Source organism: Carassius carassius, chromosome 37 (assembly GCF_963082965.1).
Source record: "Carassius carassius chromosome 37, fCarCar2.1, whole genome shotgun sequence".
Classification (NCBI taxonomy): Eukaryota; Metazoa; Chordata; class Actinopteri; order Cypriniformes; family Cyprinidae; genus Carassius; species Carassius carassius.
Window position 1 is genome coordinate 18,486,653 of NC_081791.1, and position 27,602 is coordinate 18,514,254.

General features: G+C 37.2%; 2 protein-coding genes across 3 annotated transcripts; one reads left to right on the forward strand and one right to left on the reverse strand.

Moving 5' to 3' along the window:
• Positions 1-14,335: 14,335 nt before the first annotated feature.
• Positions 14,336-19,105, reverse strand: dtx3 (deltex E3 ubiquitin ligase 3). 2 transcript variants are annotated; one of them, XM_059527958.1, is made up of 5 exons: positions 18,621-19,105; positions 18,384-18,431; positions 16,073-16,875; positions 15,719-15,936; positions 14,336-14,559 (listed from the first exon to the last, which is right to left on the reverse strand). In XM_059527958.1, the coding sequence occupies exons 2-5, from the start codon at positions 18,394-18,396 to the stop codon at positions 14,484-14,486; spliced, it is 1,110 nt and encodes a 369-aa protein (XP_059383941.1). In that variant the 5' UTR covers positions 18,397-18,431; positions 18,621-19,105; the 3' UTR covers positions 14,336-14,483. The 2 variants fall into 2 exon arrangements, with proteins under 2 accessions (XP_059383941.1, XP_059383942.1); XM_059527959.1 differs by lacking the exon at positions 18,384-18,431 and having other exon boundaries at positions 18,621-19,104.
• A 697-nt stretch (positions 19,106-19,802) lies between these two features.
• On the forward strand, positions 19,803-25,278 carry LOC132118256 (prostaglandin E synthase 3-like). The gene is made up of 8 exons (XM_059527960.1): positions 19,803-20,030; positions 22,282-22,395; positions 23,200-23,269; positions 23,379-23,477; positions 23,558-23,647; positions 23,741-23,797; positions 23,979-24,003; positions 24,238-25,278. Coding segments are annotated over exons 1-8 (477 nt in total). The 5' UTR covers positions 19,803-20,028; the 3' UTR covers positions 24,258-25,278.
• Positions 25,279-27,602: the final 2,324 nt, after the last annotated feature.

A 27,602-nucleotide genomic window follows, 5' to 3' on the forward strand; every position in this document is an offset into this window, starting at 1 on the left:
ACTATACATAGGAAGTGAAGCCCAAAGTGAGCTTGAAGGACGTTATGTAAGAAACACAGAGTGACTTTATGTTCCATGCTGCTGACAGGATCCAAAAACAAGTCATGTTCTTGGTATTTGGGAGTTGAAGAAGCTTTCATGCATACTGCACTGCTGCTTTTCACTTCACAGTTGTTCCTTTGATAGTGAGGTAAACATACCATACTTTGGTTTGGTCTTACAAAAAATACTGTGTTTTTTAGACAGTGGTAATACTTTTTAAATCCAATTTCATAATAATCATCATTATTATATTTACATTTACATGTATGCATTTACCAGATGCTTTTATCCAAAGAGACTTACAGTGCATTCAGGATATACATTATTTATTTATTTATTGTATTTTTTTTATTATACTTTACATAATGATGACTAAAACTGGACATAATGATGATTAAAAAGTATTTTGAACAAAAAAAAGATCATTTAAATAAATTTAAATATTTATGCTGATAATATCACTTGTAATGATAAAATTGTAAAAATAAAATTGTTGCATAAAATATAAGCATCTCACCCCTCAAATTTGTGGACTCTATATATCAAAGTAAACCACAGTAAGTGTAGTTTCCAAGTAAGTACATAAAATATTCATCATCTCAACCTGCAGCAAGGTCTGTTTGGGCTTTGTGTCTGTGTGAACATCCTCTGTATTTTTATGAACACGCCATCTTTCTCAACGACGTATTGACACAGACCAAATAACCAAGAGCTTCTTACTTTGTAGATTTGTTTTTCCCTATGAACAAATATAATCCTTGTCTTCATGCGTTTTCACAGCGGTAAGCCTGTTGTCATGGGAACATGAAGACGTACACAGGGAGAACGTTTCCCCTTGTTCCAATGTCTTTATCCAACAAGATACAGACAATCACTCAGATTGTGCATCCATGCACGGTGTGAATATTAACACTGATGTGAAGAGCTCCTCTCATACATTTTTCATACGCTGAAAGGCTTACAATAACAAAGAAATCATGCAAAGAAAATCAGAGAAGAAATGCCATAAACACACTGGATTCAGTCTGATCATGAGGCTAAACAATGTGTTCAGCCCAGAACATCTAGTTTACCTAAACAAAGCTAGATGACATTTATATGTCCTGGCTGCATAGGTCATGGCATTTGCATTGTCTGTAGCTGTAAGTCTTCCAGCCTGACCTATCTCTGTGTAAACTATAGTCTGAAACCCACTATAGATTCAACAGACACACAGCAAAACATATTTACTATGTGGGCAAATGTGAGATAATGCGCCTTTTCAGGTGACTGGTATTGCCTAAAACCAACAGTACATCAATGGTAAATGCTTCTATAGATATAGTGTATTTGTTTAAAGTCCCGTCCATCCAGCTCCATGGGCCATCGCTCCAATCGTCTGCATGACTCATTAAGCTTAAGGCCCTGCTAATGTTGGCCATGTAATTGGAGTCATAAATAAGGCAGCTCCATTCAGACAATCACCAAACAACCAAAAAAAAGATAAAAAGATAAAAAGAATGCCTGCAGGAGAAAAAAAGAGGCCAATACCAAAAATAGGCAGCATGAAGTGAAGAGAAATTCTCATATTTTGCTCATATGAATCTAAAATATGAACTATTGCACCATTCTCAATTTATCGCGGAGCAATTAATATATACATATATATTAAAAAAAACTGCTGTACAGGATTAGTTTACCCAAACATTTTAATTTGCAGAACGTTTACTCATCATCAGGCCATCAGAACAGATCTGGAGAAATGTAATTTCATCACTTGTTCACAAATGTAATAAAATGGTTACAAAATGTAACCAAAAGCTGTATACATGCAATGCTCAGTTGGTTCAAAGATGCAGGAGCCATCAAATCTGCCTCCAGCAATCATTTCATGCTTGAAAATGTTATAACTCAGACTATCTCAGTGGCTCTGACACAAAAGGTGTGGACAGAAACATATCTGCTTGAGTGTGTGGAATATTATAGATGCTTCTTATAACATTTGCATTGATTTAAACATATGACATTTGCAGTGATGTGCAGCCTATGCCTCTGCAGTAAATAAATTATGGACAACAATGTTTGTTGTCCTGATGCCTGCACTGAAAATGATATGCTAGGCCAAACTGACGAAGTGAAACACATTGGAGCCCCCAAAAGTGTCATCCCTATTCTATATCCCCATAAAACTGAATCTAATCGGCTTTACGGAATTTAATAAACAATTTATAGTATTAAAATCCATAAATGCTGTAATTCAGTATTTCTTTTCTCAGTAACATCACAGCTTCATCATCCTGCAAGCAAACGCTACCTCTGTGTCTTATTTTACCTCTAGTGATATCCACTCTGTGGACATTATATAGCCTTCTATAGCTCTAAGAATAAGTTTGACTGTAATTACAGATCATCATTTTAATATCTTATGCTCACAAAGGAATGAAGATCCCTTTTTAACTCTCACAAGTGGTAACACTTGCTTTTGCTAATTATTAACATTTTAAACCAGAGGCTTCCAATCTGTCTTCTGGAAATGCTGCCAACAGTCCTTGCCAGAGCTGCTCTCGTGCCCTAATGGTGAAGTCTGTCTGTGAATCTCTCAGGAATCTGAGTAATACAGAAACCATACACGGCCCTAAATTAGATGGTGCATTTACTTATGCATTACATTCTTTGACACTTATACAGTGGTGTCATGACACAATTAAATGAACTCATACAAATGTCACCACAATCTAGAAGACAGATACGCCAAAAACAAATGTACAAAAACACTCTCAGCATTGTCAAATAAACTGCTGGAGGTGAAATGCTCATACACAGTCAGAGAGAGGGGTAAAATTAAGATCAGCCTTTTTATTTTATTTACATTCACTTAAAAAGTATGAAATCAGAGCACAGACTCTTAAATTAATTTCTAAAAATGTATGTCTTCTTCGTTCATTAAATCAAGATAAATAAAATGTATTTGAGATGCAAAATGGAGATATTAAGTCTTTTTCTCTGATCACTTGAACAAAATTAAATTGCCGGCAGCCATATCACCCTGGAGCCCAAGACTGGTTTCCCACTGAAGCTAAGCAGGGCTGAGCCTGGTCAGTACCTGGATGGGAGACCTCCTGAGAAAACTAGGTTGCTGCTGGAAGAGGTGCCAGTGAGGCCAGCAGGGGGTGCTCACCCTGTGGTCTGTGTGGGTCCTAGCGCCCCAGTGTAGTGATGGGGACACTATACTGTCAACAAGCACTGTCCTTCGGATGAGATGTTAAACCGAGGTCCTGACTCTCTGTGGTCAATAAAAATCCCAGGATGTCTTTCGAAAAGAGTAGAGGTGTGACCTTGGCATCCTGGCTAAATTCTCCCATTGGCCTCAGACCATCATGGCCTCCTAACAATCCCCATATCTGCTGATTGGCTTCATCACTCTGTCTCCTCTCCACCAGTAAGCTGGTGTGTGGTGGGTGTTCTGGCGCAATATGGCTGCCGTCGCATCATCCAGGTGGATGCTGCACACTAGTGATGGATGAGGAGATACCCCGTCTATGTAAAGCGCTTTGAGTGCCTAGAAAAGCGCTATATAAATGTGATGAATTATTATTATTATTAAATAAATACAAAATCTTTCAATAGTAAGTAAGCTGTCCCACATGGAAAGAACCTATATGTGGATATATGCGCATATATGAAATCTATATGCACATATATACTGCATATATGCACATATATGATAATATATATGCTGCATATATGCGTATATATGCCACATATAGGCAAAATTGAGGTGCATATATGTGCATATACAGGAAATATAGGTCTCCTGTATTGCTTCTTCATATCCACATTTAAGCCCTATACATACAAGATATGTCTTCTACAGTATATAGCTAATGGCAGGATCTGGTAATTTTGTAGCTCATATCCCATTTTTGACTGTCATACATGATGCCTAGCTCATATTTTCTATTATCAAGGCAAAAACTAAGAATTAAAGAAAAAATTATGCAAGAACTTATGTATGTGCGAACATGTGAAATAGGTATCACATGTAATTGGCATGTTATGGAATTTAACTATGGCAATATATTAACATGATATACAGAGCCGGACAGTAACGGAGTACATTTACTTGAGTACAGTACTTAAGTACAATTTTGAGGTATCTGTACTTTACTCGAGTATCATTTTTGGGGAGTACTCCTGACTTTACTTTACATTTGAGAGGCAAATATTGTACTCTTTACTCCGCCTCATTTCTATCCATAACCGTAAGTACCCGTTACTTCTTCGGCCCCGTCCACACGGAGACGGACCTCGGTCTTTTTTCCCTCGTCTCAAGAAATATCCGCGTCCACACGAAACCGATGTAGTATACATGCCAGACCAGAATATGGCGCTGTAATTCTGCCACAGAGATACACTTAAAACGGAGAAGACATGGATTTGCTGATAAACCTTGCGCGTGGTACACAAGCGAACATGGAACAATACATTTATTAATCCGTGTTAATGTTAGCGTTCAGTGTTTTTTCATATTTTTGCTGCTGTTACGTGATGTAGTGGTGTTTGACTAGGGGCGAGACGTGGGCTGATGACGCCATATTTTCAGAAAATGTATGGATTCGCCGTCAAGACGAAACGCAATGGGCGGCGTTTTCAAATATATCCACTCTGGGACCCGGTTTCAAAACATCGGTTTCACTCTTCCAAAACGCCAGATCCGTGTGGACGAAAATGCCTATCCGCTAAAAAATTTGTGCGCCGAAAAAGGAAAGAATAAAAATCTCGGACACCCTATCAGGACGAGGCGGCGGAGAAGGAGGAGGAGGAGGAGGAGGAGGATGAGGCGCGTCATGACAGACCTTCAAAGAATAATAAAGATAATTTTTTTTTCTGTTCAGTTTTTTGTCTTATTTTTGTTCTTATACTATTTGATTGTTCTTGTAAATAAATAATGTACATTTCTACATTTTGGACTTTTATTTATGTTGCCTAGCAGCTATGGATTTTAATTTTACTATTATAGGTGAACATATAGGTGCATATATACGTGCATTATAGGTATATGTATGCACATATGTGTACATATATGTGTAAATATATGTACATATATGTGTACACAGGGTGCAATTTGTGAGAAAAACAGAGGGGGGGATGTTTTGAAACATTTTAATTCATAAAAATAAATCATGAGAACATGAACTAGATGACCATGCGCTAATTAGCATATGTATGACGTAAGTGCATCGTATTGTATTGCCTCTCTATGCTCTGCAATTTAATTTAGCCATTTAATTTAATTCGCAATAAAACTGTTTTTATTACTATATTTTAATGTTTCTGTTGTCAGAATTAATATTATAATGACTGAAACGCGGTCCACTAAGCTCTCAAACATTAATCTGCACTGATGAAATCAAATACTCATACAATAAAGTCAGTGGTTGTGCTGTGACTAAGTGAAAGTGACGTGACATTCAGCCAAGTATGGTGATCCATACTCAGAATTTGTGCTCTGCATTTAACCCATCCGAAGTGAACACACACACACACTGTGAGCACACACCCAGAGCAGTGGGCAGCCATTTTATGCTGCGGCGCCCGGGGAGCAGTTGGGGGTTCGATGCCTTGCTCAAGGGCACCTAAGTCGTGGTATTGAAGGTGGAGAGAGAACTGTACATGCACTCCCCCCACCCACAATTCCTGCCAGCCCAGGACTCGAACTCACAACCTTTCGATTGGGAGTCCGACTCTCTAACCATTAGGCCACGACTTCCCTAATGTCGGCTGTATTTGCTTGTGAAATAGAGTTAGAAGCAACAGAATATCTCTTTTTTTTAACTGAAAGTGCTGTTCCTCTCTGCGCTCGCTGAACACAGCAGATGCAGAGAGAGGTTTGCGCTGGGAAAGAGAGACCTCGCGCTCATGCGGCAGCACCAGAGAGTCTCGGAGACTAAATAATGATTGCCCAAAAAGTCGCTAGATTTGTCGCTAGTCGCTTTTTTGGAAAAAAAAGTTGCTAAATCTAGCGACAAAGTCTCCAAATTAGCAACTCCACTGCCCAGCGGACCGGAATTGTACTACACACTGTTTTAATGGAAGGTAGGGAAATCTGACAGCGTAGAACAAAAACACCGGCTTCAACCGTCTTGCAAGTGTTGATAGGCTATTACTCGTGAGGTGTAACCAATCAGATAGCGCCGTGGGCGGGACATTGAGCAAGTCTGAATACAGAGAGGCTGCGTGGCCATAGACATGTATAAAAAGGCTAGATAGCTTACCGGCGCTGAGAGCCAATGGGACCCGACGACGTCAAACGGCGGCCATCTTAGGACAGGACCGCTCGTCCAGTTATAACATTAAAGTCTATTGTGCATGTAGTGCTGAAATAACTATATCTTGCTCAATTTTCAACCGATTTTCAAACGGCTTGGTGTGTCATAAACTTCAGGGATGCGGCTATTTAACTGCATACTAATGAAAAATTATAGCCACGGAGTTTTTTAAGAAAATAGTATATTAAGTAGACTAGACAGGAAAAGTACTAGGTATACCCATACACAACATTGAGGGTATGGACTAAAATACAGTATAAAATATATTATCATTTTGATTCTATGTACTGCAAGTATGCAAATATATGTAGCCAATCTTGTAATGTTGTCTCAGTTACACTATTCCTAGCAGAACTTGTATTACTAAGTATCCTAATAATAGTCATAATATTTTCTTTTCTTACTTGTGAAAGGTGATCCCACGCGTTCTGGTTTGGAGGCTCCGTGCGTTGGTGCAGCCGTAGGCGGCACAAAAATCAGGCATTTTCCACAAGCGTAATCAGAGGTTCTGTAAACAAAAAACCAACAAAGTAATCCAAATGTAAAGATGTTTTTAAGAAACCAAACCACTTGGAAATCATGTGTAACTCAATGCTATGTTGAAACGAAAGACTAACCCTGCCTCTCCCACCAATTTACAATTGCTTGGTGACTCACTTACGACCTCTTCACTGCTAGCCAGCAAATAAATACAACCACATCCACAAAATGACATTTAGACAAAAGATTAGGTTGTCAAGAAACGTTGTTGGTCTCAGGAAACCTGTTAATAATTGAAAATGTCGACTGTGTTATCACTTTAGAGTAGAGGGCAGCCATGAAACACACAGCTACGCTGCAATGTTAAGCGTTTCTCAAAACGTGAAGCTACAACTTAAACATCGGCATCAGCACAAATCATAGCCACGTTAATAAGGTTTGTAATAAACCAAACCGTTTGTAAATCCGTCAAGAATTCAGCAAGTTACGAGCATTTTAGTTGGCGTATGTCACTCACCTTCCGTCGACAGCAGCAGGGAGCAGCAGCGCAGTCTCCTGACCTAAGATGGCCGCCAAGTGACGACACAGCTGACTCCGCCTTGAGCCATCTAGCCTTTCTATACTAAAATAAAATTGACTTTAATCAAACCACGGAAATCGTGATAAGTTTTGTGAGCCGTCTCGCCACTAGTGTAGTAGCACTGATCACTTTGAGGGGGGGGGGGGGGGGGGGGGGGTTGGGGAATACATTTATAAAAATAATAGCAGAGGCAGGGATAGGGGGAAATCCCACGCATCCCCCCCCCCCCCCCCCCCCCCACGGCAAATCGCACCCTGTGTGTATATATATGCAGTGTTGGGAAGGTTACTTTGGGAAGGTAATAGGTTACAGATTACAAGTTACCCTGTTTAAAATGTAATAGTAGTGTAACTTTTTCAATTACTTTATTAAAGTAATGTAACTAATTACTTTTGAGTACTTTTTGATTACTTTTCTAAATTTGTGAAAATTAAAGAATAATAAATAAAAGAATATTACAACTTAAATACAGTTATCTAATAAGCATGTGACGTATTCTGTGTAATAAACTCCTGAAACATTGGTGTTTTTTTTTAAAACTGCTGTCTCTTTGTATATGATGATAGTTTTCTCAAAATAAGTAAAATGCACATGAAGTGACACAGAGCAGTTCTAGAAATTGTGTTTATGTGCTCGTGTACTCCTATATTGAGGCGGCAGAGGTTGAAAACACTGCGAGCTTTAGTAGGCCTATGTGTAGTAAATGAAACCTTTGCCATTAATTTACAGGAGGGGCGGACTGGGAAAAAAAATCAGACTGGAAAATTCAAACTCATACAAACAAATTCATGGACAAAACAATTTTTATCTATTTTAAATCTTTAATTTGGGGACATGCAAAATAATTAAAAGTTCTCTCCTGAACTGCACCTTCACTTCCATTTTTCTCTTCAGTTTCTTTATTTTGACCTGTTATGCATCTCTCTCTTGACTTTAATACTCAAGATTAAACAAAACTATACTTTACAATACAATACTCTCCAATACTACAATATCTTTATAGAAAAATCCTAATACTGTACACGATTCATATTTTTCCCTTACAAAAATTAACCATGCTTTTATTAGCCTATATAAAAGTAAAATAACCTTGTTTAATTTTTTTTTTTTTTGCAAATGGATTTGTATTTATTTTTAAATAAATACATTTGTAAAATAATTTTACATTTTTGGTTATCACAGTTAAACAATAGTAACCATTTTCTCTGGATTTATAGTTAAATATTAAAATGTTAATTTTGTTGTTGTCTGTCGTAGCTCCCCCTAAACCTATAAAAAAAATCTGAATTTTTTTCAGCTAAATTACTACTGTAACATTACAACAGATAATAATGATGTCCTTTATATAGTATTTTGAGTGATGACTGGTGAGCAACATGCTGCTGCTTGATTAAATAAATTAAAAAAAACAAAGACAAAAAAGCATCTTTACAGATGAAACTGACCTGAAACCCTGAACAGTAGTTCTGCTTCTTTGCTCCAGCTGTGCGCTTCCATAGTCTCCCTCTCTCGCATTGATTACTCGGGTCAAATGATCGCTTTAGTACATTCGGCAGGCAATTATACAATAATGATATTAAATAGTGGGGCAAAATCGGCTGCCAGGTCACCGGGAATTGTCCCGGTTCTCCCGGTGTCCAGTCCGCGCCTGATTTCCACAGACACGCAGAATGTGCAAGTCATACATTGCATTTTTGGGGCTTAATATTCACAGACACTAGTCCATGTCATGTTTTGATTCAAGTGTACTGACCTACTTTTGATTTAGTCATCCAAAATGTGGCATATTCCATCCGTTTTTATGACTGGATTCTACAAACCAGACTGTATTTCCGCATCCCGGAAATTATTAGGGCGATATGTCTCAGAATAGTCAGTGCAATTTGGGAAATAAATCAGTTAAATCTGTATGTGGATGTGTGTAAACATTCAAATGTAATCCCCTTTGTAATCGTTAAAAATTTCATAAGTAACTGTAATTTAATTACTCATTTTTTCGTAGTAACTGTAACTAATTACAGTTACAATAATTTTGTGATTAAATTACATAACGCCGTTACATGTAACTAGTTACTCCCCAACACTGCATATTTGTGTACATATATATGTTCATATAATATAGGAAAACTGCCAATTTTATATATGTCACATATATTAAAAACCTATATCAAAACCTATATTGAAACATGTTTATATAGGTTTTTTCCATGTGGGGTTTTCTCGCTGTAAATTCAGTAGCATTGTTGCGGCTGCTGTTCAATAGCGCAAGAAACACAAACATTGTCTGCCAGAGCTGCTATTTTTTAGTACGGTGTCGGTGTAAGAACCGAACGGACCTACATCTCACTCATTTTTTTTTTAAGTGAACAGTTTCTTGGTTTCTAGCCCTAGGCCCATTGTTAGTTAAATGAAAGTGTATCATATTGACGCCTGTGCTACAGAGAGGTGTGCTGGGATTAGAAAATAGACAGCGACAGATAGAGAGACAATCAGAGAGAGAAAGAAAGAGAGAGCGAGAGGCAGCATGCCAGGGCTGTCAGAGCCCAGATCCTGTCTAATTAAAGAGCACAGTGGAAAGGGGCACAAGGTAACTCTGAGTCTGTGGACAGGACAACTCCAGTAAAATGTGTACAAATCTCAGTGCCTGAGACTCATTAAAGCACAGAATTTATTTACCAGATTGTTAAGACTCCTGAAGTTTCAAACACTCTTGATTATTATTAGCCTAATATATTTTCATAAAATACAATAGGGATGCTCATACTTACATATTTCACCATTTTTGCATTTAGGCTTTATTTCAATGTTTCCCTGTCCTTTGCAACTCCCAACCCTTCATGCAGGCAGATGGATAATGACATGAGTGAGATGCCCAGGGAAATAAACGGTACAAAGACTAACAAAATCACTGAACACACAGTCTGTCTTGTTTAATGCACCATTTCACACACAATTTCAAAATATCAAGGATAATTGTTTAAATTACACACTCTAAAAAATGTTTAAAAATAGAGCACAATGTACTGTATTAATATGAAGGAAATTTCCATATTGATTTTTATTTTATTTTTTTATCTTGCACTGTACTGTATTGTCCTTTAGTGTTAACATGTCTATAAAATTAATGGATAATGTTCTGGCAGAAAATTTGCAGTAGGCTATATTTTCTGTTTAGTTCTTTTTTTATATTTATGTTTATTTTTAATATATAAAATACATAGGCTATAAAATGAATATGATAAATCGCAAAATATCAGCTCCCCCAAAAAGAAAAAATGAGCTAGATGTGTATGCAACCTGTCTTACTTATCTTGACGCAATGACAAATATGTAAACATACTAAACATATGATCATCTTCCATAAATGTGTTACTCAGGCAAACAAGCAGTACAAATATTAAGTTCTGTCAATCCTGACACAGAGTGACATGGGGGTGGCGGCAACAATTTTTTTGTGGAGAGGAAAGCCTGGCTGAGCCAGATGGGCTGGCCTGTGATATGGAAGAACAGCAGATGTCCAAAACGCATCAACATGGCACTCATACAAATGCAAAGCCTCATGGTCCTGTCTGCACATTGGCATCACACACCTGAGCCACTCCAGATCTTTCCCACTAATTACATTCATGGCATTACAAAGCTCTAACCCTTAGCAGAGACAAGAGTAAGACTAATTGGTTACCTGTGCCAAGTGTTATTTCCATACTCTTACCTAACACACAGATGCAGAGAGTGGTCAGGGCACTATTGTAGAGCAGACAGTGATTCAGTGCATTGCTCAAAGGCTCACAGGCATAATCAGAGGAAATGCCCTGAGACACATTACATCACTGGTTTTCCCATTTACAGCACAGTGCTTTTATCATTGCACTACACTTCACTGCATTTCTGCCAAAATCCCCCTCAAGTATTACAAATATTGGGTGCAGACAATTGAATGTGTTATGATAAATAAATGGCTTTTTATGGAATGGAAAGTATCTTTTTTGTTGTCTTTTAACGTCAAAAACTGTGTCCAATTAATCTCTTACTTACTTGCACAAAGTCATCTGTCGTTTTGTAAAAGCTGGCCAAATTAGAGAAATTCCTACATGGACAGGTTGCGTAGCATCTCCTCTTTCTCAGAAACCATGAGTAAAACAATGCAAGGTGACAGATAATAAGACCCAGACTGCATTAAATACAGTTAACGTTACCAAGGATTTGTCCCTCCAGGTGTTCTGTAGAATGAATTATTAGCTGCAGAGGTTAATATTAAGTATTATAGTGTGGTATGGTATGTTTACTACGTGCTATTTACTGTTCTGAGTGTCATTCCAGATGTTGAAGCAGAGATGCGGTGGATACTGATGCATACGGTGCCTTTACCATGGTTGAGATGAGTACGTTAGCATAATACTGTTAAAATATGAATTTTCAGAATTAAAAGTGAAGTAGCGCCCTCTAATGAGCATCTCAGAGCAGCGCGCCGAACTGGTTTTAGGTGCAGTGCCGTTTCCTCTCCTGATTGTTGTTTATAAATTTACATTTTAAAAATCTTTCCATAAACATACTTAATAAATTGAACCAATTCAATCATTATTACTTTTGCATACTTTGTAATAATGTGCAACAACAGTGGGGCATGTTGTCACAACAGGAACCCTTCTTTAGGGCTTTACAGACAAATTTAATGAAGAAGAAAAAATATAAAACAGAATATACAAAGATGTAAAACCCTTACTGAATCAATTTCTATGTAATATCATTAAAATTTGTATTATTCTTTCAGAAATGACTTGTTTTCCAAACACAACAAAACCTTTTAGTAAGCAATTATTACTAATATCAAGGTTTTTTTAGGGAGTTTGTTGTAAAACATGCTCAAATCGTAATTTTACAGTATAGTTTGTTCTGAGAAAAATGCATTTTGTCTGACATGCATGACAGCTGCAGTTTCTGGCAGGTCGTAGCTAGTTAATATTTACAGAGATAAGGAGACTAACCTGAGAAGTTGAATTTGATAAAAACCCAACACAGTGTAACAGAACAGAATCCCTTTATTCAAGTATGAAAATTTAAAGCACAATTTAATTGTAGCATACAATTCAATATGTAATACAAATCAACACAACTATAAAGGCAAATTATTTAATTTGAACAATCAGTCATCTGAAGAGGTCCATTTCAGAAATCGGATTTTGAAGTGCATAGAATTTTGCATGACAGAAACACTTAAGTCTTACAAATCCTGATTGAATTGGTCCTTCGTAACATAAAGGTGAGAGTAAAAGAATATGGTAGCAAAACAAAACTTAAATCTGATACTATTTTCTGTTAAGTGTAAAACATAAGCAACCTCTAAAAACACACACACAAAAAAACATAATACAAAGTAAATGTTTTGGTTTGCGCAAAACAATTTGAGACCTGATCAACGCTTTCGAAATTATGATGCATTTTGCGTAAAGCTTAAAGACTGCTATAAGGTTAATGTTTCATATTGATCAAACACAGTTGTACCAATACCAACAAGTAATGAGTACTGTTAGTTTATAACAGGCTGTGACCTTTAGCAGAAGGCACAATAACATTGAAATGAGAAATATAAATCAAATTCGATAAATCTGAATTTAAGATATTTGGATGAATCTCACAAAGCCTAGGTCATATCTCACACCAAAATCAAAAGAAAAAAATACAGTACATACATTGGGCTCAAAGAAAGCCATTTTGTGGGTTTTGCATGGTGTCATTTATTATGGATTTCAAAATTTTATTTGTAGCTATTTCAAATGAATTGCAATTATTTAAATTAAGTCTTTCATTTGTGCTAAAAATAAAAAAATAAGTGCATTACTGTTTTACTGTAATATGTGTTATAGTAATGAAAACTGTAATTGAGAATAACAGATATAACAAAAAATATTGAAATATGGAGGGAAATTTATCCAAATTGAGAAAAATATTCAGAAAATAATGTTATGCATTGGAACAAAAAAAAATCGTATTACAATCTTACTGCGAAATATAATTTCTTCTATTTCTTTTTGATTTTGGGGTTAAATGTGACCTGGACATATTTTTGTGATTTTGTGAATTATTTTCTACTTCAACCAATTTTGTATGGACAAATCTGCTGATTAGTCCAAATAAACTGAGTGCTAGGCTTGGCTCCAAGTCTGAGACATAAACATGATGGTTACAGCAAAGTTTAGGGCTATTACATTTTAGTTTGGTTTAAGTGGTTTAAACGCCCTTTCGGTTTGACATCATTTTTTTATATATATGGGACCAAAGTTATAAAAATACAAACTAGGGAAAACTGAACCTAACAAACATAAAGCAAAAAATATTACTTTTTATGCACATCATATTGGAATGAAAGACAAAAACATACGATATAAGTGATGAAAGCTAGGACAAACTGAAATCGACTTGCATCTCTTTTACTAGGACCTTATAATTAGAAAGGCCCACAAATAACCTCTCTAGATCCTGCACTCTGGAAGATCAGGCAGAATCCACTTTAAATTCTCATAATAAAAAGATTACCTCCATCGAAAAAGTGCCTCTTAGTGCTGTGAAAAAAGGTTGTATGGGATTTTCCCAGCTGTACCCATTGAACTGTGCTTATGCCATTTGTCTTACCATCAGCTGTTCTAAAGGATAGTTTGGATGGAACAAACTGAGTTAGAAGAGGGAGGCCAGCAGTCTAGTGATTCTAACCTGAAACAGGAAAGAGGAGGTTTGTACTGTAGATGAGGAATCGTGTACACCTTCATGACATTCAAATTTTAGCAGTCCAGTGGGTATCTTAAACTCAGCTGACTACACTGAACAATCAGTCTCAGTAAAGTGCACCCCAGGTTTGTACCAAAGAAAATAGTGTATGTGAAACACACTGCCTTCACTCAAGTAAACTAAAGACCAAAGCTGAAATGACTGAAATGAAACATTGTGAAACAGCGTCCTGACCAAATCAATGCTGCAGCAGATGACTGTGGCTTGACTCCACAGTGTGTTTGTGAAGAGACCGTGGTCAAGCGCACACGTTTGCCATCCTTTGAAACTTCTCAAGTGCTCGACACAAATCAATCAGCTGTTATTCCTTTCTCTCGCAGTTCCTCTGTCACCCGAACAAGGTATGTAGGATCTGGATAACCAAAGCTGAAAAAAAAATAAAATAAAATTAAGTTAAAACGAAAGTTGAAGCTTAGCAAAATGTTTCTCTGGCCTTTTCATATTAAAAGGTATTAAATAAATGTATAGAATAATGTATGAGTATATGATATGAAAAGTTTAGGGTCAGTAAAATATATACATATATATATACATATATATATACATATATATATATATATACACATATATATATATACACACATATATATACACAAACATGTATACATATACATATATACATATACATATATATATATATTTTAGCAAGGCAATTAAATTGATCAAAAGTGGCTGTACTATAGATTTCTATTCCAAATAAATGCTGTTCCTTTGAACTTCCTTTTCCATCAATAAAAATGGCTTCCACAAAAATATTAAGCAGCTGTTTTTAGTACTGATAATAAGAAATGTTTCTTGAGCAACAAATCGAATGAAGACTGGCTGCTAAAAATTCAGCTTTGCCATCATAGCAATAAATGAAATTTTTAAATGCATTCAAATACAAAACATATATCTCAAATTGTAATTATATTTCACAGTACTAATGTTTTTATTGTATTTCTATCATGGAAGATTTGGAAGATACAATGTTAATCTATTTGGTCTAGGAGGAATAGATCTGTTACACTGCTGCTGCTGTTGTTATTGCTGTAGATTGTTGCTGTTGCTGCTGCAAGCAAGAACAGGAACTGCTACTACATATGGTGATACGGTGCTGTGAGTATTTAAGACACTGCTGCTGCACAAACAGCATATAAATTAACCCGTAGCAGATCTATATAGGCAGAGCTGTGCAAGGTGGAGGGTTTTAGAGGAACTCTGAATGCATGTTGCAAAATTCTCAAGTGGATGCTAACCAGTCATTTTAATATAAACCAGTAAGTTCATTGGCTGCATATGCAACAAGAACCAATCATTTTACGCTGTAAATATCATCAGTTACATTAAGAACCGATCAGTCAGCGCCATCTGGAGTTTTATGAAAGAACTTGACTTTTTTGATCAATTAATGTATCACCCAAACCAACGGCTTTACATTTTTAAGTTTTATGGTCAAGTCAAAAAGCAATTCCAGGGAAGAGATGCTTGTGGGATCACTGATTCCCACTGATATAATTTAGCAAGCAAATATTAAAGTGCATACCATCGTGGTCCACCCCATATGGAGGTCTTGTGGTGGATATCATTCCAGGTAATAACATCATGCATGCCGGTGGTCATGGAGGTGCCTATGGTGAAGATGAGGCGCTGCTCAAAGGCCCGCCGCAGCATGCGGAGGACACGGTTTCCCTCAGGGCTGTCTGGCAGGTATGCCACTCGGTCCGTGCCTGGATACCTCACCCCAGGATTTGGATGCTCTTGCTGAAAGAATTTTAAAACATAACAGTGTGTGATTAATAGATTCTGTGTGGAATTTCTTTGCGGTATAATGAAAGCTGGTCTGTGGTTATCTGAATGCAAAACACGCTGCTGTTATCTGCATGTAAGCAGTACTTACCGCTTGCAAACCGGGAGGGAAACTGTAAATAATGCATATGCACCCATAACCTTCATGGCCAGGCAACTCAAGGTCTGGGTCTCTTTCAACCATCATGGTCCCACTGGCCGGTTGGTTACCGATAAGCTGCCCATATACCAGCCTGCACACAGGACACGCTTTTTTGATTTGAAATGCCTGTTCTAAGCAGGACCGACAGAAAGAGTGGCCACACTTGTCCAGAGTTGTCTTTTCCACCATTTCACCCATGCAGATAGAGCAAACGGTACTCTCTTCTTCACGAGTGATGGCTAATTCGGCGCCGGTCCTTGCTGCGGCCTCATGTTGCATGGGTAAAACCACACAGGTGTCCATGTCTGCATTTTTCCTGTATTTCTGCTGTTGCCTCTGCGAGCGCCGTGGTTGAGGGGGAGGAGGCGGCAACAAGCTCCCTTCCCCGTCTGGTTCCATTGCCGTCATGCATGGTAAGAGAGAACGTTTCCTTTTAGGAGCTGCTTCTTGTTTGGTCATCTCTTTCCGGGCACAACGGCATAAGTCTATGAAAGCTTTCCGTGTAACAGGAGAAACTGGCCCCTCCACCATTCCAGCCCTGGCCCTGCTGATGCCCTCCACCGGGGAGAGCCGCACGGCACAGCAGCCGCCACGCTCCCCGCGCCGGATGATGTCCGCACTCAGTCCCTGCTTGTCCTCAAAGTCGACCAACCAGGGTCGTCCTGCGGCTGCAAGGTAATCCCACACCGCCTGCGACACCAGCACCTCGTCACTGCCCTGCCCCGCTCGCACGCTCATTTCATCAGATGAAACTGTGAGGAAAAAGAGATCCGTTTGTAAGAGTCATCATGAGGCCACCATGAACATTAAAAATGGTGCAATTATTTAGTATTTTGCTCATTTTCTTGTGGTAAATATATGCTACATATATTTATTTTAAAAGAAATAAAAATAAAAATAAAAGTTAGTTGAATTACTTCTTTCCAGTATTTTAGTTAAGAAACACACAGTGTAAAAAGTAAATAAATTTAAAGTAAATAAATACAATTTTAAATTATGTTAAAAATTATTATATACATATAAATCTACCTATCTATCTATCTATCTATCTATCTATCTATCTATATATCTATCTTTTTTGAAGAAAAGTGTATATTTTATGTTATTTTAGGAGATTATTTCCTCAGATTTTGTACCATTTTAAATATCCATTTAATAATATCCATATCTTTTTAATTACTTTTATGCAGTCTTAAGAACAGCATAATAATTATACAAAAAATATAAGAATTATATATGATATATAGCAAAATATATTATAATAATCATATACACTACCAGTACTTTTTTTTAAGAATTATTTTCTGTTTTTAAGTAGAAAGTCTGAATATTAAAATGTGACTTGAGTAGTGATGCTAAAAATTCAGGCTTTGAAATCCATTACAATACATTACATTTTAAAATATATTCAAATAGAAAACATTTATTATACTTCTTTTACTTTATTTTAAACTTTTAACTCGTAGTATATAATTACAGATAAAACATACAAATGACTTTTATTTTAAAAAAATCTAATATTTGTCATTTCTGTCTACATTTATTTTGTCTCTATGCATTCATTTTTTAAATAATTTTATGCAGTTTCTCAATTAATATGAGGTCTTAAGAACAGGGTAATAATTATACAAAAAAATGTTAATAATTTAAAATGCGGATTAAACTAGTTTTAGATTAAATATAGCATGTCACACTACAGGAGACTGCTGTGACTGACTGGTGTCATATTAACTAATCAATTACAGTGCTGGTAAACCTTTTACCTTATTAAAATTTTTTTGATTAAATATTAAATTGCACTTGTTATCAGTTCACCCTTTTCTTGTCTGGAGAAACATATGATGAATAATACTCGTGTAATGAGTCAACCCGCATAAATTCACAATACTTCACACCCGACAAGAGCTGCAGGGTGGCATGCAAATTCTTCTCAGCCAGATCTTATGAGCTCCTTGTGCTTAAGCTCTTATAAAAAGGATTATAGTATTAGGTTTAATCATCATAATGTCATTTAACCTTTCACAATCCAATCGATTTGTGGCTGTGCAGCAGAAGGGTGGAATATTCTAGACAATTAAGTTTCTTGCATGAATAGGCTGTGCTGAGTATTGCTCGTTCAACACCAACAGGCAGCTGTGTAAAATCACATCAGCTGCTCTGAAATGTGTTCACTGTATAAACAAAGGATCCTTCTGTTTCTCTACCTGCTCATGAATGTCACTTGATGCTTGCAGTGATTACGTTATTGAAGCTAAATTACCTTGTGATCCCATAAATTCTCGTTTATTGCAGTAACAGGCCTATTTCCCTGTTTTAGAGAAAATAAATAGACAAGTTAGATCAACACATTGTTTATTTTGCGGATCGTCCAGCAAGCTGACAGATGAAGAAAAGGATGGCAGTTGCCTTAACCTAAGCGTTTGCTAAATAGGAATAACAATAATGTAAAAACACATTGAGATGAAGCCTATTGTGTTCGTGTAATAAATGAATTCACCGTTTGTAGTGACTTTGCCGGAAGAGGTGAATGTAAAGGGAACCTACTGCAGCTGGAGAATGCCTTCTTCCACTCGACGAAGAAGTCAACAGACGACCGCTGCATTGAACGTGCCTTAAAACTACGACAACCCTGGCGAATTAATGCTTGGGATATCCTATTCAAGTTCAGATGACACTTCTCTCGATCAACACACCAGCTCAGTCTCTTTGTGGTTTTCCAATTCCCCGTCCTTGGCCACAGCAGGAAGACAACAAGCATACAAAGAACATCGCTGACTGTCACGACGAAACTGATTCGCCTTGAACTCCTTCGCGACACTAACTGGGCGTCTCTATGTCATATTTCGTTATCAGTTAGTTCGCTTTTAGTCATTAGGTACAGCGAAAGATCCCCTGAATACAAGATAATGTAGGCAGGAAGTTCGTCATTCTAGTCTTTTGGCTGAGCTGGATTAGATTACGGGATGTGACCATTGTGTGGCGCTCTTTATAAAAAACACATCATCAAACATCTTGTAAATTATTGTCTGACTTTTTTTTTTTTTTTTTACCCCGTCTGTGTATATTAACGGGAGAGATAGATATATTAAATTCATAAGAATTTGCAAATATCTCTTTATTAACTTTGCTGTCTGTTATTATTATTATTATTATTTAATTATTTGAATTTATTTTGATGACACTTTTTTTGTATTGATGCTTTGACCATATTGTATGCAAATCATCATGCCAAAGTAGATAGTAGATAGATAGATAGATAGATATAATTAAATAATTTGTCACTTTAAATTTTACTTAAATTATCACTTTAACATTACTGCCATTTATTATTATTATTATTATTTCTTCTTTTTGTCTTCAGTCGTTTAATTTATTTACTTCGCCTTCTTTATTTTCAGTACTATGCTTTGGCCATATTCTATTGTAATTGTTGAAAAACTTGACAATACATTTTATTTTGACTCTAGATAAGAGAAACGTAACGAAAGAAAAGAGAATACAAGAAAAAAAAGTTTATTATATATCACATTATTATAAATACGTATGATTCCTGCATCAGCTGACATCCTGCATCCTACAACAGTCGAGGTGGAGCCTTACTGTCTATGGGTGGAGCGATGCCTTTGTTACTATGGAGACACATCTGCTCAGGGCGCGCGCGTGGCCCGGGCTCGGAGCGAGCAGCAGAAGTCGCTAGAAACGTTGAGATGATGCGTCACTGCGCACGGCGCCAGAGAGTAGACACGCACGCATCCTGTGCAGGTTGACAGAGCGGAGCATAAACAGCTAGATTCTGTCTTTATGCATTCGCTTTGATCTGACAGCGCTGTTTCTAAACACTACAGCAGGCGAGAGGACGCGAGTGGCAACGCAGATTTTGGTGAAAACTGAAAGAAGATATCGACATGTGAGTTAAGCCGCCAGTGCACTAACTTACTAGCTAGTTACGTTAGCAAGTGTGTTCATAACCTCTATCAGACAAACGAGATTTTCTCACATAAGGCTGTTATTAGACATGGATATTGAGGACAGTACTAGTCATTCTAGGGAAGACAGTTTCAAATTGTATAGAAAAAAATCGTAATCGGTGAGGAAAATAGCGCACATTGATCCCACAGCAGAGCTTAGCTAGCTGGTTAGCCGCTAACTTAGTTTAGGCCTGTAGTTACTACACAGCTAACATCAGAGCTTCTGCTCAGTTTACTATTACATGATTATGTTTATTTAAGCTTTTATCTGCATTACAGGAAAATGTAACGTTACTAGCGTTATTTAGGACCTTGATTAAGCCTTACACAGATCAGGACATACAGGGTGTTCCCTGCTGGGAATAAATACACATGCTTAATCCAGCCTAAATTTGCTGGTTTAATGTGGTCTTAAAACCTGGTTATGCTAGTCTTCCAAGCTGGTGCTCAATTGGCCAATTGTTCAACTGATAAGTCTTCGTTTGCTGTCCAGGCCTAATAAGGCTGGTATGTTGGATGGTTTTAAAAGGGTTTGGGGTTACACCCATCATACTGTGTGACCATCATAGACTGTATAAAAACAGGTGACTACCATAGACTGTATAAAAACAGGTGACCACCATAGACTGTATAAAAACATGTGACCACCCAGCCTTCAGAATAAACCACCTGAGCATCAGCTTGGCTAGCCAGAGAGACCGTCTTTATCCAACTCAAATTTACTGATGCAACTTGTTTTAAGATTGCAGCAGGAATTAATCCTGATGATTAGAATTAATATGGCCCGTAATACAGCAAATCTAAACAAAAAAATGTATTGAAAACAGCTTGACATATTAATTGGTGTATGATTAAATTAAAGTCATTTTAAGACAAGTCATGTCACTTGGTGGCCATCTTTGAAACACCTCTCGGGCAACACCTATCTCTTTGAATTGGGAAACATCAAATACTCCAAAACTGTTCACTAAGCTTATGCTTAATTTAATATTGGAAATCACCAAATAAATCTGACAACAGTAGATTGCTAAGAGGCAATACATGAACCTGCCTATCGATACCAACTGGTTGTCACGGTAAAGTAATTGTTGCTCCACCCCTGCCAAGGCCTCCAGCTGGCACATCTTAATTGACCCTTCGCTAAGCCACGCCCGAAAACAGCCACAGGCCAATCGTGGCTAAGCAACCGTAACTAGGCTCGGGAGGTCTGGCAAGCTTTTGAGCGAGGGAAACATGTCGAAGCGTTGTGCATATGGGTTGTGCAAATCTGATACCCGGTATCTTAAGAGTTTGGATGGGGTGGTGGAATTTTTTTCCCTTCCCGAAAGCTAAAACCCAAGGGGAGAAATGCCAGGCATGGATCAAGCAGTGTGGGAGGAACTACATGTCGACAGGATTAACAAAAACTTTTTATTTGTATGTCACTTTGGACAAAAGCATTTGCCAAATCCCATAACTATAACCATAAACCTCATTTTCAACTTACCTGCTTCCTGATGTGTGAGAAGTAGCCTGGCACACTAAAAATATAAGCGGGAGTATGTTATCATTACAAAGGGAGTGGTCAGGCTAATGTCTTGTGTTTATTCCACAAGATTTATGGATAAGCTGTTTGATTTATAATTATTAGATTACTTTCAAATTTCACTTATCTTGCTGTGCATGAACATAGCTGTTCCTCTGTTTGTGTGTTTCCTATTTGAATGGTCAGCGTATGAGGCGGCTGCTGCTTGCTCTGGGACCTGTAGGATTTAGCTTCAATTTTAATTAAATTATTTTCTAATCAGTTGCATATTATGTCTTGGATGTATCCCTCGAATGCATACTGCAGTCCCTTTTGTCTTGCTCTCTCAGATATTTCACCTTTTCACCAAAAATGACTAATTATCTCGAGACGCGGTGCATACATGCTGTAATAGACGTGCCAGGCACTAAAGCTTGACAGGCGTAGCAACAGTAACTAAGGAGGGCGGGGCTTAGCGAAGGGTCAATTTAGAGCTGCACTTCAGTGTGTAGTTTTCCTTTTAACAAATGCACTTAGCTGGTTGCTTAGTTCACCATGTACCCCATTAGTACTAAATGCATTTTTTTAAATGTCATATTGAAGTCTAGTTTGATGATCTGCATGTTTTTTCAAATATATTTTAATTCCAGATATTTTCTAATGTTTTTATTCCATTCGTTTTGCAGGCAGCCAGCAACTGCCAAGTGGTATGACAGACGGGAGGCCGTCTTCATTGAATTCTGTATAGAAGACAGCAAAGATGTCCAAGTTAAATTTGACAAAACAAAGCTTGACTTCAGGTACATCTTATTTCAATCAGTAGGTGCGTTTACATGGACACTTTTTGCTTCCATCGGAATGAATTAATTCTGATTGATAAATCCAATCATAGTGTTTACATGAATGCTAAATAAAGTGATCGGGTTGATATGCACCTTTATGTCAAAAGCTTCTGATCAGATTTACTCTTTTGACATCCGCACACTCATGAATATACAGAGTTTTCCACTGTTGTCGCATGCTGTTTTAAAAAGCACATGTAATCTTTATATGCTTCGGGTTCTAATTAGCCTACAACCCGCACATGAACTGTTGTGCAGTGCTGCTTAGGGGAAAAAAAAACCTGTAGTAAAAGGGCCCCCTCATACGTCATTATGCTGTTTCTTCGTCACTGCACATACGCAGTACTTTCCAGTTTCAGTTTTCAATCCGATTAAGTGTTTACATGTCCTCTCGCTCGGATTAAAAAAGGAAAAAACCACCCCTTACAATCCGAGTAAAATTTTAGTCGGATCTGGCAAATTCAATCCGATTGAAGTGTTTACATATGACTTTTTTAAAATTCTGATTGTGCTTCTAGTCCTATTACGATCAGATTAGTAGGGTCCATCTAAATGCAGCTATTGTTAAGTCTTAAATTTAGTCGTTATGAAATTGTCATTACAAAATATAATTATTCCATGTGCTGCCATGAACTGGTGTTTAATATGTGCTTTATTGAAGTATTTGATGCTATAACGTAACGTTAATGCAATGCAATATAGAACTATAGGAACTATAGTGGTTCTTTCTGAATTGTAATATGCTATATTGTTTTGCTTTAGTTGTGTTGGAGGAACAGATAACATGAAACACCATAATGAAGTAGAACTATTTGAGTCCATTGACCCAAATGTAAGTACACCACCTGATGGTTTCTGTTCTAATTCAGGTTGTAAAAGCTCTATCTGCAGGGCTCATGTATTTTTTTTGTGTCACAGAGAACGCTGTTATTCTTTTGCAGGAGTCTAAACACAAACGCACAGACAGGTCTGTGTTTTGCTGTCTAAAAAAAGCAGAACCTGGCAAGTCTTGGCCAAGGTTAACAAAAGAAAAAGCAAAAGTCAGTGTTTGGTCGGTTTAAATTATGTACCTTCATTTAGTAATAAGAGCACGTGTTAATTAATGTTTCTCAATGTACAGCTAAATTGGCTCAGTGTTGACTTCAATAACTGGAAGGACTGGGAGGATGACTCCGATGAAGACCTGTCTAGTTTTGACCGTTTTTCAGAGGTTCGTGGCTGTATATATTACTATTAATAATATAGATATTCTTGGAATTTTGTGAAGGGAATACTTAATTGTTTTTATTTTGTTTTCTTAAAGATGATGAACAACATGGGTGGGGAAGATGACCTACCAGATGTGGATGGTGCAGATGATGTGAGAGAATTATTCAAGCCATAATGTTGTTAAATTTAAGAATATAGTTATTTTTGCCATATCCGCTCATTAGGCATCCCATTATTTAACTTTTAATTCATTAGTTATTTTTAGTTAACAAAGTTTAGTTACTTAATAAATGCTATGCTAAAATATTTTTGTTTTTTTTATCTCATTCCAGGAGTCTGCAGATAGTGATGATGAAAGTATGTTTTCTTAAAATATCTGTCCTCTGTGTGATGTTTGTTTGTTCATTGTATTATTTTGAAAATCAATACATATAAACCAAATATATGTTAGCCGTTATAATTTTATATAGTATTAATGAACAGTATTCTTAAAAACAACTTGACTAAAACTTGACTGACGTTTGTTAAAAAAAATACATGTAATTAAAATATTTATTTATTCACTCATTTACTATTAATCCCCCCCTCCAGAAATGCCAGACCTTGAGTAAAGGAAGATCAAACCGTCATGCAGAAGAAAGCAAGAATTTTCACTTAACGCTTAAATGAAGAGACTAAGTTTGAGTTGGTAGCCATTTAAAAACTGCATTGTTTTTGAAACAGTTTTATTGCAGAAAGTCACAAGGAATGAATTTTTACTGTTGTGTTGATGGCGATGTCAGCCCCTCGCCAATACATTCTTTACTTTTCTGTTCTGCATGGACAATTACGAGCTCTCGATGATGCATTGTGGACACCATTTATGCTCCGTTTACTCAATGGCTTTTACAGTCTTGGGCTTTTCCCTCAATGTCAGTGGGGTTATTGCACCCATGTAATGTATACATTGTAATTTGTAGTAATGGAAAAAGGACATGAATGACTTTATCGACATATTCCGCCTTCTCCCTCTCATTCAAACTGTACATTTTATTTAATTATATTATTTTGTTTTGTTGTGTTGAGGTTACGATTTCCTTGTGTGTGAGCGAAGGAAGTATTGGCACATGCTGCTTTATTGCAAATGCCAGCCGAGACATTTGATTTTCACTAGTGCTGCATTTGAAATCAGAATGGCATATTCAAAGCCCTTGCACTGATTCATTGGTAAACCCCTGTTTTATGTGTTTTAGCTGCAGTTTTGCCCCTCGGATAGGTATATGTGTTAATTCAACATGTTTAGAATGCATTGTCCTGTCTGTACACACTGCTTTATGAAATGATTTCCGGTTGGCAGTTAGTATTTGTTGTTTTGTATCACACTTAGACGTGTAGCAGGCAATTGTACACTGGTTTCTTCCATATATGTTAAGATAAGTGATTAAAAAAAGCATATGCCTCACAGCTGTACAGAACATAGGGTAACTTATCAATAGATGACCAGTTTGTGTTTGCACTCTTAATATCAGTGCAGGTGTGACTAAAAGATGAAAACAATGTTGTGACCTGTCAGTTCAGGTTTATAAATTTAAGTTTGTTAAAAGCAGTGAGGTTTTTGTCTACATATTTCTAATAAACTGTCTCTGAACAACACTTTGAATTCTTTGTCCTTTATTTGAACATCTGTATCAAGGATCATTTGCAGTAGTGCCTGTTATTTCAGATGATATTTAGGTTTATGAAATTATTGGAAGCAGAATAAAAAATAATAAAAAAATAGTTAACTATTGGTTAAGATTTAGTTACAATTAAATTCTTAACCACCTTTTCTATTTTACAATATAGTGTTTTTACTTTCTAATTCACATTAAGCATGTAAAATAACCCAGTTCTAAATATGAGATTGATCGTGAACACTGAAAGCTGACATTGCATTAGGAAATATGGATTTATCAAATCGATGACAGGACAACATCTGTCGGTGCATACCTAAAAAAGGAAAAAAACCTGCCAGCGGAAATTCCGGAACATTCTGTCTTAATCACGTCAAGAGAAGAACAGCCCTTCCACCACAAGAGAGCGCTGTAGTTCCATTTCCGCTGAACATACCTGGCAAGAATGAATTTGCCCTTTGAGTTTTCGAGAAGTGATACCACATTGGAGGAGACAACATTAGTCAAAAGTCAGTTAAATGCCTCTTTGGTAAGAGTAATAACTTCAGGACAATATCGTGTATGCTAACTTAAGGTTTGTGAAAGAATCATCACTTTTCAAACTGCTAGAAGAATTCCTTACGAAAATTAGCCACGGTTTTATAATGCAAAACTAGTAACCAGGTTTTTTTTTTGGCCTATTGACTACCATTTGTATAACCACAATTTTACAAAAACTACCATAGTTACACTTTGGTTAGTGTAGCAAAACCATGGTTAAATTGTGGTTAACATGGTTTAACTAGACTGTACAAAATCCCTAAACTTATTTACCCCATAGAGTTCTTTAAGGTTTTGCTCATATTGAAAACATTCACTATTGATCATTCACCACATATTCAGTATTCATCCCAGAATGAAGAAAAGTACTTTGTCACCAGATGTGCTAATTTTGTTCAGCCACTTTAGGTGTGAGGAGTCCATGGATTCCAGCACCGATCTACATATTATCCTGATGGTTTGAGCTCTGGGTTCTGATTGAACAATTCTAATTCAGAAGGGTAAGGGTTCCACTGAGCAGACTAGAGTCCAGAACAAGGTGTCCCTCAAAAGGTTAAGTAAGTCCCTTAGAGAACTGCCCTTTCTTAAACCAGATTTCATTTATATATTCTTTTCTGAGGAGATGATGTCTTGGAAGCTCCAAAAAGAAGCAATAAACAGTGACGTGACATACAGCCAAGTATGGTGACCTATACTCTGAATTTGTGCTCTGCATTTAACCCATCCAACAGCAGTGAACGCAAACTAACCTTGAACACACCACCCAGAGCAGTGGGCAGCCATGTGTGCTGCGGTGCCCAGGGAGCAGTTGGGGGTTCGGTGCCTTGCTCAAGGGCAGCTCAGTCGTGGTATTGAGGGTGGAGAGAGTGCTGAACATTCACTCCCCCCACCTACAATTCCTGCTGGCACGAGACTCGAACCCACAACCTTTGGGTTACGAGTCTGAATCTCTAACCATCTCTAACCAATATCTGGTATATTTTAGGGGTTTGAGTTCCCTTAGCTAGCGTTTTGTTTAAGACAGTGGCGGTATGGGAGGTCGATGAGGGTTGTGTTGGAGTCAGCAGTCTGTGCTAGAGGTAATAGAAAAATCCTCACGCAAGCGGTTTTAAGCTATCTCTCTTCTGCAACAAAAGGCGGCTTATGGACAAATGAGCAAGCAGTGGTGTGGAGTAATCCTGCCCACAATGGACACACAAAAGTTGGTTACTCTGAGCCGGCCTTGCAGAGTTATCACGACTCTTAACGCAACTAAAAACACCTGCTTCCAAGCAAATCCATATGGCCTGGTCGGTTATCTTGCCAAAAATGAAACTGGAGAGAGGCAATGACAGATATTCGATACCTAATTTATTTAGGAGGTGCTTCACCTTAAATTACCTTATTTAGGGTGAAGAATGATTGCCGATTCAAGAATGATTGCAATGCAATGTTGTTATTATCTGAGACCGTTTTTAAGGCTAGAATTAGTATAGAAAGAGTTAACACTTGCCTGAAAATTCTTGACTAAACAAAATTAGAGTGTGTTTTCCATGACTTATCCTTCAGAGTAGTTATCATGCTCATTTCAGACAACAACCAAATCCCACCATAACAATTTTAATCAAAGAAGGCAACAGAAACTGTTGCTGCCAGCATTTTGGTTCATCCCAGATGAAAGAGCAAAAAACACAAGCGAAGCAGTATTCTTTCACTAGTCTATAGCTCACCATGATTGCCCAGAGAAGAGGCTCAGTGTTGCCCCCACCCCACTATCACCTCCTG

Coding starts and splice junctions, on each gene's coding strand:
- dtx3 (XM_059527958.1), bottom strand. Junction 15,937..16,072: donor TCCCTCCCGGTTTGCAAGCG/GTAAGTACTGCT, acceptor AAATTCTTTCAG/CAAGAGCATCCAAATCCTGG. Junction 14,560..15,718: donor ATATGGGGTGGACCACGATG/GTATGCACTTTA, acceptor TTTTTTTTTCAG/CTTTGGTTATCCAGATCCTA.
- LOC132118256 (XM_059527960.1), top strand. Junction 22,396..23,199: donor AAAACAAAGCTTGACTTCAG/GTACATCTTATT, acceptor GTTTTGCTTTAG/TTGTGTTGGAGGAACAGATA. Junction 23,478..23,557: donor TAACAAAAGAAAAAGCAAAA/GTCAGTGTTTGG, acceptor CTCAATGTACAG/CTAAATTGGCTCAGTGTTGA.